At 40.0% G+C, this 19789-nt stretch overlaps 1 protein-coding gene across 1 annotated transcript in view; it reads right to left on the bottom strand.

Annotated features, from left to right (window-relative positions):
• xirp2b (xin actin binding repeat containing 2b) overlaps positions 1-19510 on the bottom strand; it is a 43469-nt gene extending 23959 nt beyond the window's left edge. Inside the window, exons 1-2 of the mRNA XM_079618358.1 lie at positions 19284-19510; positions 5527-5645 (exon numbers count right to left, since the gene is read on the bottom strand). Of these exons, the coding sequence (XP_079474484.1) occupies positions 5527-5583 (57 nt within the window). The 5' untranslated portion in view covers positions 5584-5645; positions 19284-19510. The remainder of the gene's footprint in view (positions 1-5526; positions 5646-19283) is intronic.
• Positions 19511-19789: the final 279 nt, after the last annotated feature.

The raw sequence follows: 19789 nt of genomic DNA on the forward strand, positions 1-19789 counted from the left end.
TTAAAAGAGAAAGAGAAGTAGATCCTATTTAAAATTAAACAGCACAAGTAGTTAACAATACATGTACTAAGATACAAATAAATAAATAAGTTCAAGATGAAATAGTTAATAAGTATAATAATTAGCATAAATAATAAATAAATTAGGGCTGTCAAAAGATTAATCGTGATTAATCACATCCAAAATAAAAGTTTGTGTTTACATAATATATGTGTGTGTACTGTGTAGAACTATTATTTATAAATACACACACATTCATGTATATATTTAAAGAATAATTGCATTTATATACTGTATATACATTTATATAATTTATATTATATATAAATATTTTATATATAAATATAACCAATTTTTCTTAAATATATACATGATTGTGTGTGTTTTTATATATATAAATAATTATACACAGTACACACACATATTGTCACGTTTATCATGGACTTTCTGTTTTCTTCATCATCATTAGTTCAGTTCTGTCACCTGTGTTTAGTTAATTAGTCATTGTTAATCATCATCATCACCTGTCGTCACTCGTTATCATCTGTGTATTTAAGTTCCTGTCTTTCACCTTTCAGTTGTCGGTCAATGTATATGTTACTGTGTGTTGAGTGTGTTACCCGTCTGCCTTACCCGTCTGCCTGTACCAGTTGTGTGAGTTTGTTGTAGTAAATGCTTGAATTGGAACTATTGTGCCTCTGCTTGTCTTCATCCGCACCATACCCGTGACAGATTGACCGACCAAGACAGCATGGATCTTCCAGCCGTCCAGATCCTTCTCCTTTCCCAGGAGGATCAGTTTCTCGAGGCCCACACACAGAGGTATTTGGACTTGGTACCTTTGGTACATTATGATGATATCAGCCTCTATGTTCTTCCGGGCAGGCCTCAACGCTGAGACCAAAGCACGCCTGCCCGGAGATGGGCCTCGGGAGAACTTTGCTGCCTATGTGGAGTGGGTATTATGGAATAACGGATCATCCTTCACCGTCGATGATGCCACTAGCCCCACTCCAACTACAGAGCTTCTTGCACCGCTGGTCCCGTCCAGCCCAGAGCTTCCTGCACCGCTGGTCCCGTCCAGCCCAGAGCTTCCTGCACCGCTGGTCCCGTCCAGCCCAGAGCTTCCTGCACCGCTGGTCCCGTCCAGCCCAGAGCTTCCTGCACCGCTGGTCCCGTCCAGCCCAGAGCTTCCTGCACCGCTGGTCCCGTCCAGCCCAGAGCTTCCTGCACCGCTGGTCCCGTCCAGCCCAGAGCTTCCTGCACCGCTGGTCCCGTCCAGCCCAGAGCTTCCTGCACCGCTGGTCCCGTCCAGCCCAGAGCTTCCTGCACCGCTGGTCCCGTCCAGCCCAGAGCTTCCTGCACCGCTGGTCCCGTCCAGCCCAGAGCTTCCTGCACCGCTGGTCCCGTCCAGCCCAGAGCTTCCTGCACCGCTGGTCCCGTCCAGCCCAGAGCTTCCTGCACCGCTGGTCCCGTCCAGCCCAGAGCTTCCTGCACCGCTGGTCCCGTCCAGCCCAGAGCTTCCTGCACCGCTGGTCCCGTCCAGCCCAGAGCTTCCTGCACCGCTGGTCCCGTCCAGCCCAGAGCTTCCTGCACCGCTGGTCCCGTCCAGCCCAGAGCTTCCTGCACCGCTGGTCCCGTCCAGCCCAGAGCTTCCTGCACCGCTGGTCCCGTCCAGCCCAGAGCTTCCTGCACCGCTGGTCCCGTCCAGCCCAGAGCTTCCTGCACCGCTGGTCCCGTCCAGCCCAGAGCTTCCTGCACCGCTGGTCCCGTCCAGCCCAGAGCTTCCTGCACCGCTGGTCCCGTCCAGCCCAGAGCTTCCTGCACCGCTGGTCCCGTCCAGCCCAGGACCGCCTTCGCCGCCTGCCCCGGTCAGCTCAGAGCCCTCTTCACCGCTGGTCCAGTCCAGTGCTGACCTCCCCAAGAAAATTTGGGGGGGGGGGGCAATAAGTCCTCTGAGGGGATCGTGGAGGCCCTTCCGACACGGTTCCCATGGCCACCCGAAGGGTCCTCGCCGCCATGGCCGCCCGAAGGGTCCTCGCCGCCATGGCCGCCCGAAGGGTCCACGCCGCCATGGCCGCCCGAAGGGTCCACGCCGCCATGGCCACCCGAAGGGTCCACGCCGCCATGGCCGCCCGAAGGGTCCAGGCCGCCTGCACGTCCTGCTCCGCCCTGGCCGCCTGCACGTCCTGCTCCGCCCTGGCCGCCTGCACGTCCTGCTCCGCCCTGGCCACCAGCACGTCCTGCTCCGCCCTGGCCGCCAGAAAGGCCTGCTCCGCCCTGGAGGCTTCCTGCTCCAGATCGGCCACCCCTTCATCAGCCTCCAGGGCGCCCACCCCCCCACCCCTTTGCTGTTCTACGGCGCGAGGTCGCGCCTTGTTGAAGGGGGGCGTTATGTCACGTTTATCATGGACTTTCTGTTTTCTTCATCATCATTAGTTCAGTTCTGTCACCTGTGTTTAGTTAATTAGTCATTGTTAATCATCATCATCACCTGTCGTCACTCGTTATCATCTGTGTATTTAAGTTCCTGTCTTTCACCTTTCAGTTGTCGGTCAATGTATATGTTACTGTGTGTTGAGTGTGTTACCCGTCTGCCTGTACCAGTTGTGTGAGTTTGTTGTAGTAAATGCTTGAATTGGAACTATTGTGCCTCTGCTTGTCTTCATCCGCACCATACCCGTGACACATATATTATGGAAACACAAACTTTTATTTTGGATGCGATTAATCGCGATTAATCTTTTGACAGCCCTAAAATAAATACAATATAAAAGCTAAGAAACTGACTCATAATACAAAATATTTCAAAATTGTTCAGAATATTGTTAAAAATGCCATATCCATTGTTAATGCAAGGGTACCAACATTATTATTATTGCACAAGTGTATAGCAGCATGAATTATTATTGCCCCTAAACAGTAAGTCGCACATTGCCAACAACCTTACTATACATGGTCCAACAGGGAGATATCATAATTTAACATGGATATTGCTGTCGGGAAAAAACATTTTTTTAGTCTGTTTGTGCGTAAACGGATTGACCGAAATAAATACACCCTTGGCGAGTATAAGAGGCTTTTTTTTTTTTTTATCTTACCAACCCCAAACTTTTGAAGGGTAATGTATACATGGTCTATGTAAAAAGATCTGACCTCATCTAAAGTGCCTTACAATAACCACAATTTGTATTCACTTAAAACACTGAGGAATAAGTCCACATTATTCCACAAAAACCACCGGTGTATTTTAACTTGTACAGAAGCTGAAACAATAACTTTGCTGTACTTTTGACCCTCCTGTAGGGACTGACCTCAACTGGGCACAGAGTGGACGTGCAGTGCTGTTTTTAGCAGCCGGCCAAAGAGAGAGAAAGAGACGGAGGGGAATCGGGCTTCTGGAAAGGTCCTGAACTCCCACCGGTTACCCATCAACACATCTCACTCTCACACTGACACAAAGCCACAGACAACAATTATGTCACTCCTCGCACATATATATCGTACCATAAACCTAACTCAAGGACATGCTTTCTGTCACCCGGGGAAGAAAAACTGCAACATTTTTCGCCAATGAAAAAGATGCATTGTGAATACACTGCTGCCTTGAAAACCCATTAAATATAGCATAATATCCCAAACAATAAAAAAGGCGACATTAAAGGGATAGTTGACCCAAAAATGGGTAATTTACTCTACCCATAAGTTGTTCTAAACCTGTATCAAGATCTTTTTTCTGTTAAACACATTTTTTTTGAAGAATCTTGGTGACCAAACAGTTGCTGGTCCCCATTGACTTCCATAGCAGGGGAAAACAATACCATGAAAGTGAATGGGGACCAGAAACTGTTTGGTCACCAGCATTCTTCAAAATATCTTCTTTTATGTTCAGAAACTCATGCAGCTTTGGAACAACTTAAGGTAAGAAAATGATGACAGAATTTTAATTTTCGGTTCACCTATCCCTTTAATTCTTCTAAAAGAATTCACACAGTAACATCTAAATATTAGCAATTACTTCACTACTTATTAAACGCTGTTATTTCAGAAGATCTGATTTTCACAAGGACAGTTTCAAATTAATTTCAGTAGAAATTAACCAAATGTTATTTTCAGCTTTTTAGAGCAAATTTGCCAAAAGTTAAAGAATCAAATGTCAAAAAAATAAACAGCTTGGCTAATAGTTGTTTTTTAAGCTTAAGCAAGAAAAAACAATTTGCCAACATGTCAAGAAACATAATAAAAAACACTGTAGGCTACTGTTCAAAAGTTTGGGGTCGGTACGATTTTTTAAATGTTTTTGAAGGAAGTCTCTTACAGTATGCTCACACCAAGGCTGTATTTATTTGATTAAAGATACCGTAAAAACAGAAATCTTATGAAATATTATTATAATTTAAACCAAGTGTTTTCTGTTTGAATATGTTTAAATATAATTTATTCCTGTGATCAAAGCTGAATTTTCAGCATCATTACTCCAGTCTTCAGTGTCACATGATCCTTCAGAAATCTTTCTAATGTGATGATTTGCTGCTATTTGATGTAACAGAAATCTTTTGTAACATTATAAATGCTTTTACTGTAACTTTTGAACAATGTAGTATGTATTAATTTCTCTCTCTCTCTCTCTCTCTCTCTCTCTCTCTCTCTCTCTCTTACAACAACAACAACTTTGAAACGGTAGTGTATATCTGTGAAAACAAGTATTATACTACATCCTTTTGCTTCTCAATTGAATGTCATGTTTGATCTCGACATCTTGTGAGTCAAGGCCACTACTGACATCTATAAATTCAGTTTCTAAGAAACCTTTTTTAAGAGATTTAACAAGAACTGTCAAATCCTTGGAGAGCCGAGGTTTCTGCATAATGCACTGCCTACTGGAGTCTTCTAAAGTCCATTGCTTTTCTAATTGGTTTGGTCGCGCTCGTGTCCTCATCACTGTGTTTGTCTGTCAATCCTTCTGTCTCTATTACTGCGACAAGCAGCGCAAATCAAACACACACTGCTTTCTATTGTGATTTGATGTACCACGCAGCAATTACTGCATAAATCAATGAGTTTGGAATTATACATGAATTTGACACCGAGTGCGTTCGGTCCTCGCACAGTGTTTAAACGCAGAACAGTCAGAATTTATCAGCTTTGATCGTTTGCTCTAATGAGACGTTGACATAACAAGTGTGCGCGGCGCACAAGTGCCTCATTTGCGTCATTGAAATGATATTGGCTGATCAATCTGATGGCACTCAAGACAGCTGGATGGGAACTGCTGAGTAAACAGCGTAAGTCTTTCCAACAGAAGCTCTTAAGGCTTGTCTAAATATGACTGATGGCTGAAAGTGATGGAGCAGGATCACTTAAGCCCCGCTTACACCTGGTATTAACATCCATCTTGAGCGATTCGCTCACAAGTGGTCACCTGACACCGATCGCTGTTTACTCCTGGTATTTACATCTTAAATGAGTCTCCTATGATCGTATCGGATTTCAGTGTGTGTGTGTGTGTGTGTGTGTGTGGCATACCGCGCTGGAGAAGTCTGTTTTGTCCTGTTTGGAAACAGCCACCTGGTAAACAGCCATGCGGCTCTTCAGCGGGACGGGTTCGGAGAGAGTGCTCTCTTCAAGCGCACCTGTCCTGGATTCTGCAAATACATCAACAGACAAAAGAAACTAATTACATTTGTATATTGGCAAAAAAAAGTGGTGCTTGCCTGTGCAGTATTTTTTTTAAAGGGGTGGTTGATTATGATTTCACTTTTTTAATTTAGTTAGTGTGTAATGTTGCTGTTTGAGATTAAACAACATCTGCAAAGTTACAACGCTCAAAGTTCAAAGCAAAGGAAGATATTTGCTTTTAAAGAAAAGGACTACAACAAACGGCTGGTATAGGGACTACACAAGCTTCCTCCCGGGTTAGTGACATCACCAACCCTAGAATTTGCATAAACCCCGCCCCCGGGAACGCGATTTATAGATTATCATGACAGAATATGCTAATCAACGACTAGAAGATAACTACACATAAGCTACATAAATTCATCAACTAACCATTCAGAAATGTCCTGTTGCTTCTACATGTTGTCACTTCTTCTTGAGTCTCTAAATTATTGTCTGACTCCGTTTTGAACATAAACATTGAATTTTTTTCAGTGCATATATGCATTATTGGTGGACTACAAGTCTGGCCATATCTATACAAAATACCATCACAAGTGATATATACAACTATATCATTTTAATTTGACTAGGATATAGGCTCAAAAGAAACCGTATGCTGTTGGGAGAGTACATTACCACAGCAGTGTTCAGTGGATTAAATAATTGACTAGATTAACGATCGATCAATCAACAAATTAAACTCACTCATAGGCTACTGTTGTAAATACTAAACAATCATTCGAATTTGACAAATAATACATTTTCTTGTCCCTAATAGTCAACATAACGCAGGGGAATCTGTACAGTGAACTGCAACAGTGCTAAACTTGCATCATATCATAACATTACAACACTCGAACTATAAATGTAGCCTATGAATTAAACTCACTGAGACTGTGTCGACAGTTTCTTTTCCATGCATCGTTTTATTATATCCATGTATGTGGTTACAGTCGAATCATATAAAACAGTGAAATCGCCCTCGAACTCTTCTTGCCTGCACTCGAGACGGTGACGTGAGCTCCACTGAAAGGTTTCTTTCCTATTGGTTGTCACTCACGAAAATCGCTTCTCATTTGCATAAAGTTGAAATTTCTGAACTTTTGTCTCGCGTCGCTTGACACAGCCACATTCTGTCGCCAACGGTCACTGTCGCTCGTGTCGTCGGAAGTCGCCAGCGCTCCATTGAAATGAATGGGATTGTCGCTTTGTCGCTGCTTGTCGCTGGCGGTGTGAACGGGGCTTAACGGTGCGGATCCACTTATCCGTGCGACACTTCTGTCGCGCCGCACTCCACTTTATTCCTATGGGTGACGTCAAGCGACTTTAACGTGCCCGCAAAGCATCCCGGGAAGGTAAAAAAAACTGGCCGATGCCCATCTTTATGCAAATGAATCTGTTGAACCCGACGCGACTATCCAATAGAAGTAGAGCACATGGGGACGGGGGGGAAGTCTCTTGCAGGTCCTTTGTTCTAGACTGGCCGCTGGCTCAAAACCACGGCCATAGAGCTGGTAAGTCCCGCCCCCTCCGCTAACCCCGCTGGACCTCAAAGTTGAAAAACCGTCAATGCAAGTGAATGGGAGAAAATAATTATTTTCTGGTCCCGTTTGAATTGTGCCATGAATGTGAACATAAGTTGTCTGTGAATTTTTTATATAATCTTTCGTGTGAAGAATGCTACAATTTAGCGGGTAGAAGTTTGATACGGGTAGACTTTGTGTGAGAACACTTTGTGGACTACAACTCTTCGCTGCTTTCGACGCGTTTGAAACGTCAACACCACTAGCTCACGGCTCTAGCTCACGGATCCCGCTAGACATGGCTGTGTCTTTGGTGCACTTCACCACCGCCTTTCAGGGAAAGAACAAAATCGTTGAGGTTGGCGAAAACCACGGGTAAGTCAACTTTATGCGGTGACGTCACATAGGCGACATGTAGTCTTTCTCGTTATGTCTTTTCCACAACTGCTAGCCGACGAATCATACCATATACTGTCCAACTTGTAACATGAAAGATTATATAAAAAATTCACAGACAACATATGTTCACATTCATGGCACAATTCAAACGGGACCAGAAAATAATTATTTTCTCCCATTCACTTGCATTGACGGTTTTTCAACTTTGAGGTCCAGCGGGGTTTTACGGAAGGGGCGGGACTTACCAGCTCTATAGCGGTAAACTTAGAACACCCATCAACGTACAAATGTGGGGATGCGTCGCGACACCACGCGACAGTCGTGTAGCAAAAGTGGATCCGGCCGCTAAGGCTGCGTTAACACTGGCACTAAAAGTCCGATTTTTTTAATCCGATCTGAGCCACATCCAAATGTGATTTAAATCAGATACATATCCGCTATCTGAACATCTGACCTACATCTAAACACACATATCCATTTCCCCTTTGAATCCACAAGTCTAGGGCGACGTGTTTGCCCAAAGATTCATATTATGAAGCAGACGTGCCTGTAAGCGCTCACACTAAAACTCACAGCTTTTTTTTATTCTGAGGTGGGAACTTTATAGTTAAGAAATTGTGCGCACACAGAAACACTCAAGAGCAAACAGATTTTCAACCTTTGATCTGGAATTTTATAAATAAAACAGCTTCGCTGAAAGCTACATTATATTTCTCAGCAATGAGGTGATACATTTGCTGGTTTTGTAAATAAACTAACAAGCATAGTTACAGACATGCAGTGTAATCCACACTCACAGTCTCTCTCTCTCTCTCTCTCTCTCTCTCTCTCTATAATTGATTCAAATTCATTCAAATAAAAACAATTTTACAACGCTACTTTATTTCACTTCAGAATTCTAGATCTAACGAGCCGTAGATAAAATAACAAACAAAAATATCCTTTTATTTATTGGTCTATATTGGTTCAGTCACATTTTGCGCTGCAAAAATCCATGACAGCTTTTAACTTATCCATGCTGGCAAATAGGGTACCATGAGGGAAGATGCCCACCTCAAGAAACAATGTGCATTTACTTTTTAAACTGTAACATATTTAGATATAAGTATAGCATGGGCAGGATGATGATGATACATCAGCCAATGTGTTATTGTAGGAAATAAATAGAAACATTTTCTAATTTAGTTGTTAAAGTACAAAGTGTAAAATTATTCAAAGAGGCCATCTTACCCTGGGTAATTTGCCCCGCTACCTGGTGTAAGGAGCCCAAGATGTCTGAAATATACATCTTATTCATAATAACCCCATTCATTACAATAATTAATACATTTAGAAATAACACTATTGTCCAGAGACACAAAATTAGACCAATTAACCTCAAAACGGCTTTGGTTGATTAAATCTCACAAAAGTTGATAAAATTCTGAATTCTGATAAAAGCGTAGCCATTCATCAAAAAAAAAGTGCTGAGATGAGATTTTGTGCCATCTATGGTCAGAGAAATAATTAAGGTGGGGGGGATCATCTTACCTCAAATTACCCTAATAAAAGCCAAACGACGAGAATCATATTAAAAAAAATTTGCACGGCCATTCAAAACCCAAGGGTTAACCATGTCACATTGTAATGCAATCGGCAAAAGAATAATTTTGGAAAGGGAATTAATATAAACACAGATATCCAGTACCAAGCGGATATGGTCAAAAGATCCGATCTGTGCATTAAGACTCGCAGTGACAACGGGGTTGACTAGGATGCTCTGGGTTATTGGCCCAGGACAAAAGCTGGCACAGAAACAGCTCTCAGACTGATTATAGAAATCATTCATGTCTGTAGCACAAAGTGTGAAGGATGAGCTACATGCAAAAGTCCAATACTTAGTGTTAGGTGTTTGTTCAAACCTGTAAATTTCAACAATACTAAAAGCGGTGCTTGACTTGGCAAACACTAGCAAATTAAACCAGGTCATTAATTCATAAAAGCAAGATTAACTGCAGGGCATATTGAAACAGAGATTGTTATACGATTTAATCCTTGATGAATATATAAATCTCCAGAGTTGTATTACTATTTGACATTTTAACCACAGATTTGTAGATCCACACTTTGTAAAAACAACCCTTAAATTAATTAATGCACCAGTTTTTTTAAGTCGAACGTGATTCTAAAAACTTCAATAAAGACTGATTACAGCAATCTGGGAGTCATACAGTGGCTTCATTAAGACTTTAATTGAGTTGCTCATTAAAAAAAAGGAGATGAATTGCTTTATCCACAACAAATGACAGTTCACTAATGACTCGACAATAAAATGACAACATTCTGCACTCGGCGAGCGGGCTAAATTGAATAATCAGGAATCCTGTTCAGTATTCAGCCAAGCGCCTTACAAGGAGTTCATATTCTCGGATGCAGAGCAGATACGTGCCTAATATCACATGTGCCCAGAGGTCATATTTGCAAAAGGTCAAATAGATGGTCCTACATTTAACTGCAAGAGTTTGCATATCTACACAGGACGCAATTCCAGCTAAGACAACAGACTATCCGTCATCGCTGTCTCAAAGGCCAGACACCTCCGAGTCGTTCTAGGATGAAGTCACGCTGTATTTCTAACAAGCCTAAACATAGCCGGAGGAGAGACCTTAATGGGAGACGTTGCGAGGTGGTGGAGAAACTTTCATAACCTAAGGCTGTCTCGCTTCCATCCAGGAGCATCACAGAGATCAATTACACCGCCAGCCCATCACCAACACAACTAAACGCTGTCGAATATGAAAATGTGGCTGCTGTAAAATCTCATTAAGGTAATGAGCTGTTGGCTTCTCGAACAGTTTACGCATCAGAACCGAGCTTCTAATCCCACCCTCTGTGTTAGCACATTTATATTGATGTATAGGCAAAGCAACATGCGCAAATGTGGGTGTACAACTACCCAATTCCTCTGAAGGACTCAAATTCGAACTGACTAAGGGGTGTATAATAGCCTGACACATGTGATTGAACTTGTTTCTGACATACAGCCCAGCTGATGCAGTTCTGCATTCGCTCTATCAGCTCTGTACCAACAAATATTCAGCATTTCTTTCTTTCTTATACAAATTCAGCCAGCATCATGTATCCTTACAGAAGATTATAATGCAGTGTGATGAGCTCGGGGAACAAAACAAGCAAAAAAAATCCACCAAAAATGTTGAGAGAACTGTCAATAATTAAAGGAACCGTATGTAAGAAATGTATTTCAATTAATCATAAAATGGCCCTGATGTGTCAGTAGATATTAAGAAATCATGTTAATTTCAGATACTTATCACTGACAACAGTAGTCAAGATATTGTCATTTAAAAGTGAAGTTGCAGCCCTCAACTGATGTTGATGTTGTCATGTTGTGTTTTGGCCTGATGCGCCACCCTCCACCTATCTACCAATCACGAAGTCAGTAGTGTTTCGGCATCCGGGTTGCCAGCTCTACTCTAGTCTTGCCATTAGAAGCTCCTTGTAGCAGTCTACGTTCCTGCTGGATCCTGCAGCCTATCTGGCAACCTCGAGTCGGGGGGGATACACCGCTCTACAGTCATTTGAAAGTGATTGCAGTACCAGTTTTGGCCACAATCTTACATATGGTTCCTTTAAATTAGTACAAAATTAATTGCCACATAGTAATTATTTAATTATTTTAGCAAATATTATTATCTATTTGGAAAATTGAAATACTCAGTATTTGTGTGTGCATTTTTGTGTGGCAGTTTTGGAACAGAGCCTATATTAGTTTAAAGGGCTTTGGTGTTTGGCACACTCTCAAATAGAACACTTAAAAAGAAGAAAGATATTTTTTCTGAAGATAGCAATTAAAATGAATGCGCTCTGGATGTGTTAGCAAATGCATGAATATGAGATGCGATGCGGTATGACTTTTATTTGTGTTTCGTTATTAGGAAAACTATTCACAGCACTGACAGCAGCATTGTGGGAAATGCTTTGGTGTCTTCATTAGAGTGACAGTCTAAGCTGGGAATCTGATGACATGCCAGTGAATGAAATATGTTCAGGATGAGGATGAGTGCAAGAATCTGTAGCTTGTTTATGCTGGTGAACTATTCATATCAAACACAACACACACAATATATATATATATATATATATATATATATATGATAGATAGATAGATAGATAGATAGATAGATAGATAGATAGATAGATAGATAGATAGATAGATAGATAGATAGATAGATAGATAGATAGATAGATAGATAGATAGATAGATAGATAGATAGATATAGATATAGATATAGATATATTAAGTGAACACACCCATGCTAAAGTTGACTAAAAAGAGGAATAAGAAATCATCTTTTGGAAATTGATCTTAATTCCTTAATTTAAAAAATGAGGAAAACTCTAACCTTTAAGGACACCAATTTTCTTCGTGAATTAATAATGTATCGTAAATAAATAAATGTTCTTCCTTAAAATACAGGGTCCATAAGTCAGGACAGCCCATGTTAAATTCCCATAGAGACAGGCAGATTTTTATTTTTAAAGGCCAGTTATTTAATGGATCCAGGAGACTATGCATTCTGATAAAGTTCCCTTGGCCTCTGGAATTAAAATAGCCGTACATCCTTACACTGATTCTTCACCATACCTAGAGATTGCCATGGTTTTATTTCAGTTCGCCTAATAGTTGGTTTGATTTGCATTGAGAGATGATCTTATGGAAAGTACCCCATGCCAAGTATGGTGATAAGGCTGATGGGTCCTTAACGCAACTAATATTATTTGCATTGTTGACTACATGGCACAAGCTGATTGGTTCATGTTCATTGGTAATTTTATTTGTGCTGAAGTAGTATGTCTTACATGCTCACAGCAGTGTATCTGTGTATTTATTGAGTAATTGGCGACAATCAACAGCGTCAACGTGGCGGATCTATTCCGCCAAGACCAAACACATTAACATGGTCATATCCATCACCGTGCTAAACTCTCAAAGAGTTGTCATGAAATAAATATATATTGCAATAGTTCTTTTGCATGACTGTTAAGAGACCTGGGGAATAAAATATGCTAAATAATAAATCTTATTTTATCCTACTTAAAACTAAGCTTCAATTTCTTTCTGCAAAACATAATGTCTCATTTTATTTCTTTTGATTTTGGACTGAAAAATAACCAAGTTATTTTCTTGACAGGTTTTGTGAGATTCCCCCAGTTATAATCTTACAACATCCATTATAGAGAGCACTAATGGCCGGGACTGTCTGCAGTTGCAGTAAAAGCAGCGGGGCCGATCATACCATAAAATGCTGTACTGCCGCACGATCAGCAAAACGGACTCTTCATTAACTTTTAACGATTTCGTTCCATTTAAAGACTTATTTATGGCACTGAAGCATTTATTAAATAGGTACATGGAGATGAATAAAACGCTTGTGTCAGGTGGCGTGTTTTGGGTTCACTTCTGTATAAACGTGCTGGCAGCCCAGCTTTTTTAATGGTCTAAAAATGAAATATACGCTTTAATGGCTCTGAATACTGAGATACAGTATTTGGTCAGGCATACGTGTTCCTATAAGTTATTCCAGTGTCACATTTAGTCATTTCATTTACTTACTTAATTATTTGTCATGCTGCAGAAGCTTTTATCTAAAGCTTAAAGCACACTTATTATCTCCCAAGAGCAACCTGGGGTTAAGTCCTTTGCTCAAGGGCACTGAGGAGATTCATGCATCATCTCGTGTGGGTTTTGAGTCTACAACCTAGCAGTTTCCAGCCTGATTCTTTGGTATAATGCTATACACAACCTCTTTTTGCTTCAGTTTTGTGGTATATTTCTATGAAACAGGATTTTCAACAAGTAAAAATGGAAGGTACTTGATCTTATCTTTCGGGAATTTATGGGATAATGAAAAGTGGGCATTACATACCAGAATGGAGTCACGTGGTTAGAGGAGAAGCTGACAGTGATTAAATCTCTGGAGAACTCCAATATCTGCACTCGTCCCACAGTCACCGCATCCTTCTGCTGCTTATTTGATTACTACGAAGATAATCTGCAGGGCTCAACGCTAAGAATTTTTTCTTCTGGCCTGGTCGGGCCAGTGGTTCAAATTTGTACTTGCCCCACCACTAAAAAAGTAATAAATAAATAAATAAAAAATAGGCCTAGTTATTGTTTTAGTTGTTTTTGATCCATGTAACCTCCAAAAATAAGGTTATGACACCAAAAACTACTAGCCAAATGTCAAATATTGTAATAAAATAAGAAGAAATAATCAAATTACGAGCAAGTACAAATAAATACAGCAGAACATACAAATACAAATGAAATAAACAGTTTTTTTATGTAGGTCTAAACTAGATTTTCAGGTACAGAAAGAGGAATCAAATGTAAAATATGACTGCATTGTCTTCACTATGTAAATTTAGATTAGCCATTATTACAGTCAAGAGCAGTGAGCGATTTTTTTCTCGTTTATTTATTAACAAAAACAGACAGCAGGAATATTAGGCTGCTGTCACTTTAAGAGCTGCACAGATCTAATATACTGATACACGTGCATTTTAGCTCTCACGTGTTTACGTTTATTTAAGACATAACCAACTATGTTTAAGATGATACTCGACAAGATGGGCATTTGACATAATAATATCTCCGTTCAAGCTCAGGAAGACATGAAAGAGTATTCGCACGCTGTGAGACGCAGTGTTCTGTCCAGCGCTTTGGATGTGTGTTGCTGCGCACACAAAACTTTTCAGTCTGGTTTGGTTTCTGTTCTGTGTCGGGGTTCGGACGTTCATGTTCTGCATGTTTGTCTTCTGTTGTGAGCGGGCGGTTTGGAGTCTCCTTTGGAGTGTTTGGAGACACTCCTCTGTATATATATATATATATATATATATATATATATATATATTCCATTTTATTATATAAATGCCTAAATATTGTACTGATTCAAGAACTGAAAACATAAATAAATAAATAAAAATTAGCTATATCACCCAGTCCTATATATAAAATATCCCCAAAAAGGTAAAACGTTTCAAAGTATCAAAATAGCAGTAATCGTCCAGCCCTGAAGCCAGAAGACATTTCTAAAATGCACGGCAGTCACATGATGCATGATCATGGGTGGTGGTACATAACATCACCGGGTTAAGAGTAGTCTATTTTAGCTGTGCTGGCGTGGGGGGTATGTTGGTGTAAACCCATCAACCTGTCAAGAAGGATGAGCAACCACAGACATCCACCACCCAAAATAAGCCTGGTTACAGCTACTCTTGCTCTTCAAAGCATTTCAAATGCGGCTCTGTGTTAGAGAAGATGATGGAACATCCTTGTTCTTCATATTTAGGACAGCGCTCTATATGGCACGCTTAGCTTACTATCAAGCTTGTGCTGGTTGAAAGCTTTCACCCCGAGATCGCACGGATCCGCACGCTTTAAAAGTGTCAACAATCCGGGGCTATCTTGTAATGAGTTATGTACAGTCCACAGCTCACATGACAGGAAAGTGAAGTAATCTAGGCGCCAAGTAGCCGCAAAAATAAATCTAACTTATTTTAAACCAGGGTGACTGGGGTCGGGTTTCTGAGGGAGAGCTGAAGATCCACAATGTGATGTACTGAGCGTTGATTTAACTCAAATGGAAGGGTTTTATGAAAGTGCAACAATACAGTGTTTATATACTAATGAACCAGTGCTGAAGATACTACCCTGCTTAAACTTAAAAAGTAAGTAAACTGCAATCAAGCTAAATGTTTGGGGGAAAAAAATCACTACACTATATTTATCTGCCACAAAACCAACAAGGATCTCAGTTAAGGTGACAACATTAAACAGTATTTGAACATAAAGAATGAACATTTAAAAACTGAAACGTTTTTCCTTTCATGGATCTGTGAAAATGACTAAAAACGCTGTATTATTCAAGCCAGGCCAGTAGTTGAGTTGGCGATGTCACTTTGTAAAGAAAAACTACAAGCCTATAGACTGAACACGTGATACGCATTACATCACTGTTTTTTTGTTTTTGTTTTAAAAATGTGCGTTTTTTTTTTTTTACATGAATACAATAAAGGTATGCTTTACAAAAACTTGTAATTTGAAACCCGTTTTCAAGTTTGCGTTTTCAGGCCCTCAAAATGCTGCTGTCGTGTAAATGAACAGCCAAAGCACATAAAAAGTTTTCATAAACGGCCCCTTGAATTAAATACAACTAATAAAACCAACAAAAAATGTAACCGAGCCAAAAACACAGATTTAACTACTGTAAATGTTTTGCTATGAAAAACTGTAAAATTCAGTTTCAACAACTAAATGAGTGAATCTTCTGTTGTTCTTCTATTGTTGATTTCTTAAACGTTTAATTTATAGTAGATGAGCTCTCTAAATAAACCAATTCACCAAAATGAATCATACATCTCAATGCATCTTATGAGAGACAGGACATTTTAAGAGAGCGCATTTTATTATTATCTCGGTTATAAAAATGAATATGCAATGCTGACAAATAACAGCTATTCAGCGTTTAGTGCTACACTAGTACAAAAAAAGAAGAAGAAAAAAGTAGCATTAAATCAAAATTAACCAAATAAACTTATATAACCACATATTTTTCTTATAGGTTGAATTGGTGCACCTTTTTTAGTTAAATAAAAAGTCTTTGCAATCCTCCTACATTTCTGAAACAACTTTCCTTCATGGTTGACGTCACAAATCCCGTATACTTTCAAATCTGGCCCTTAATGTGTACAGTAACATCACAAAGTGTTACTGTGATATGTTAATGCCTCTAAGTATAAAGAACATCACTCATTGAACAACTCAAAATGCCTTCTCATAAAAAAGCAATCCCTATTTCAATGTTTGTCACGTTGAAAAAACTTTTGAGAGTGAGTGAAATTAAATCTGTAAAGTCAATTTTGTTATTTGTTGCAGAAAGAGTGAGGTTAAAAGAGAGAGAAAACAAATTTACAGGCAATTTCAAGACAGTGACAGAATTGATCAGGTGAAAAAGAGACAAACAACTTCTTAATGAGAACCTTGTGTTTTCGGTCATTAAGACAGAGCCTAGAGTCTGACATCAGTCTGGAGGAAGATTGCTGGCGGTTCAAGCAAAGCGGGTTTATGACCAATTCAATAAACAGCTCAATATGGAATTTCACAGCAAAATGAAAAAGCTTTTATTCCCAAACACTGTAGAAACTGCATCTGCCCGAGCAAAACTGACTGCCACGGTGCTACTGCGTGGTCGTCAGGGTGTTGCCAAGGGGTGTTTACTCTCAAGGCTATGGGGCCAGTGTCATCAACATATAGGGCCCTATCTTGCACACAATTGACTTTGTACACAGTATCATGTATCATTGATGTACTATGTATCATTCCTATTTTGCACCCGCGCACAGCGGACTTTTCCCTCCACAGACGCACGTCGGTAAATTAGGGAATGAACTTGCGCTCGCGCGGGCGGTTCAGCGAAAAGAGGAGACGTATTCCGGCGCAAACGTTCCCTGCTGCTATTTTCCAGTTTCAGAAAACAATTCCGCCACTGACCAGGAAAAACCTAGTCTAAAGTCACTGGTGAGTTGCGCGTTAGTCATATGGTATTTTAAGGGCGCGTGCTTGGCCATTATGTAGCGTGTGAACAACGCGCATACACTTTGATTCTCTAATCTAAACAGACGCAGCAGTTTTCATTTTTGCAAATCATACATTATTACAAGGAAACATATTAACACACGAGGGAAATCATTGTTGTGTCCGTGAAGATGTGAAAAAAATCGGCATAAATCTAGATTACACATTTACCCAAATTATTATACGCCTGTTTAACCGAAGCTAATTTGAGTGGGTTTCTCTCATCCCCAATGTCACTTCTCTGTGTTTTACGGCGCTGACGAGAGCGTCGGTCTCCTCGGCTGTGAATCGCTCCTGGCGTGCGCTGGCAAATCTGCCGTTATAATAGCAATCCGCCATCGAACAAGCGCGCCTGCTCTTAAAGGGAATGTGAGAGGACGCTCTGATTGGTTTATTTCACGTTACGCCCAAACCACACCTATGAATAATGAATCTACTTCAGACCAACCCCTTTTAGATTTGCGTCGCCGTCGTGCACAAGAGTCATTTATCCCGCCGGTATAATAGCGCCGGGATCCGCCCACAAAGTTACTTGCGTTTCGCGTTTGATACTTGCGTTTCAGATCGTTAAAATAGGGCCTGTAGCGTTTATGTTAAGACTGTGTCTTAAAGGGACAGTTCACAGAAAAAGTATTTTCTCTCTCAATATTATGGAAGTCAATGGGGTCCCTCAACTGTTTGGTTACCCACATTCTTCAAAATATCTTCTTTACTGTTCAGCAGAAGAAAGAAATTCATACAGCTTTGGAACAACTTGATGGTTGTTGATAAATGGACTGCATTTATATAGCATTATGTTGATGATTGTTATTTTTGGGTCAACTATCCCTTTAAGAACTAGTATGATCAACTACAGTAGCAGTTAGCCAAGGGGCAAACAGTATTACTTTTCAGAATATCAACTTAAGACGCATCTAAGTTTTTATGTAACTGGCTCAAAGGTATGAGCAGTCTTAAAGGAAAATTGATGACTAACTTGTAAGACTAGGCTAAGCAGTTTATGGCCGCTGCGGGTCAGTAGTTATGGCTCAATGCAAGTCTGTGGGGCTTTGTCATCTATTTTATCATCCACTAGGTGAAAATCAGATTATTGTAAAAGAAACAGCTCAGCTCTCCTCAACAAACCACACGATTACAATGCCCAGGACACACACAAGCTAGAAGACAAATCCGTCTAAATGTAATATTTATGCTTAGGGGGTTAATTAGCAAATACCACTAATGACTTCAAACAAACTTATTTGAATATATGCAATAAAAAAAAAAACCTGCTGTTTATTAGCAAAAAGCAGAAAAACAACTTTTTCCTTTAATAGTTCATCAATGTCTGACAACTGGTATAACAATACTATTAATAATAGAAATTAAAATGATATAAAAAATATGCATTAAAATATAATAATAATAATAATAATAATATTACATATAAATTATAATATATAAAAAGTAGATATGAATACTATAACGATAATAAATAATATTAAATAAATAGTAACACTAGCAGTAATAATGATAACAATAATAATCATGATGATAATGAATAATATATAAAAATAAATAAGAATAGTAATAATAGCAATAATGATGATCATATTAATTATTAAATTACATACACATACAATATAAATTAATTACAATATATACAAAAAACACAACCAAAAATTATATAATTAGGACCAATTACTCAGAGGAGGCTCTTTTTCAAGTTCTTAAACAATCATGCACAGAATCTCTCTATCTCATCTCCGTACAGCGAACACCTGCAAATCTTCTACTTCTAATCACAAAGCAAGCACTATTTACCAGAGTAATGTCTCTTCCAATCACTAACAATGACTACAAAACTCCTTGTAAAGTCATTATTTCAACCATATTTCCTTTAAAATGCCATTAGAAGTCAAGTCACCTTTATTTATGGCACTTTCTACACTACAGATTGTTTCAAAGCTAGCTTTACAGTGATAACAGGAAAACTAATGCATTGCTGTACAGCAGCTGTAACAAGCTGAACCTTATTATCCATTTCACACAAACCAAGCAGAACCGAGCAGCGTCACACTCACCAGCTGTGTGTGGGTCAGGAGGGTTAGAGATCCACAGATTGGGCCTGTAGTTTCTTGCCTGTCCTGCAGGTCGACAGACTCGCCAGCAGTCTGGCTTTGCTTAGTTCTCCTGAGGCTGGTGGAGACCAGCTCCAGCGGCACCCATAAATGTAACGTGTATCCAGTGAGCCTTCAGGAACAGCTGCTTTTATTTCAGACCATCTTCTTCTCTCCCCTCCCCTCGGTTCAATCCTGCGCACTCCCACCAGGGCTTTTTTTGGAGGCCTTCATGCCTTTCGTGTCATGCTGGGAAGCAACAGTCTGTGTTTCTTTCTCGACCGACCTATAGGTTAAATGTGACTCTGGTCAACAAAACCAGTCACATGGGTTCATTTAGTCACAGTGACGTCATCCAAAAGCTGAATAAATACGCTTTCCATTGATGTATGTTTTGTTAGGATAGGACAATATTTGGCCGAGATACAACTATTGAAAAATCGAAACATTGAGACAATCTCCTTTAAAGT

Source organism: Phoxinus phoxinus (genome assembly GCF_949152265.1).
Source record: "Phoxinus phoxinus genome assembly, chromosome: 7".
NCBI classification, from domain to species: Eukaryota; Metazoa; Chordata; class Actinopteri; order Cypriniformes; family Leuciscidae; genus Phoxinus; species Phoxinus phoxinus.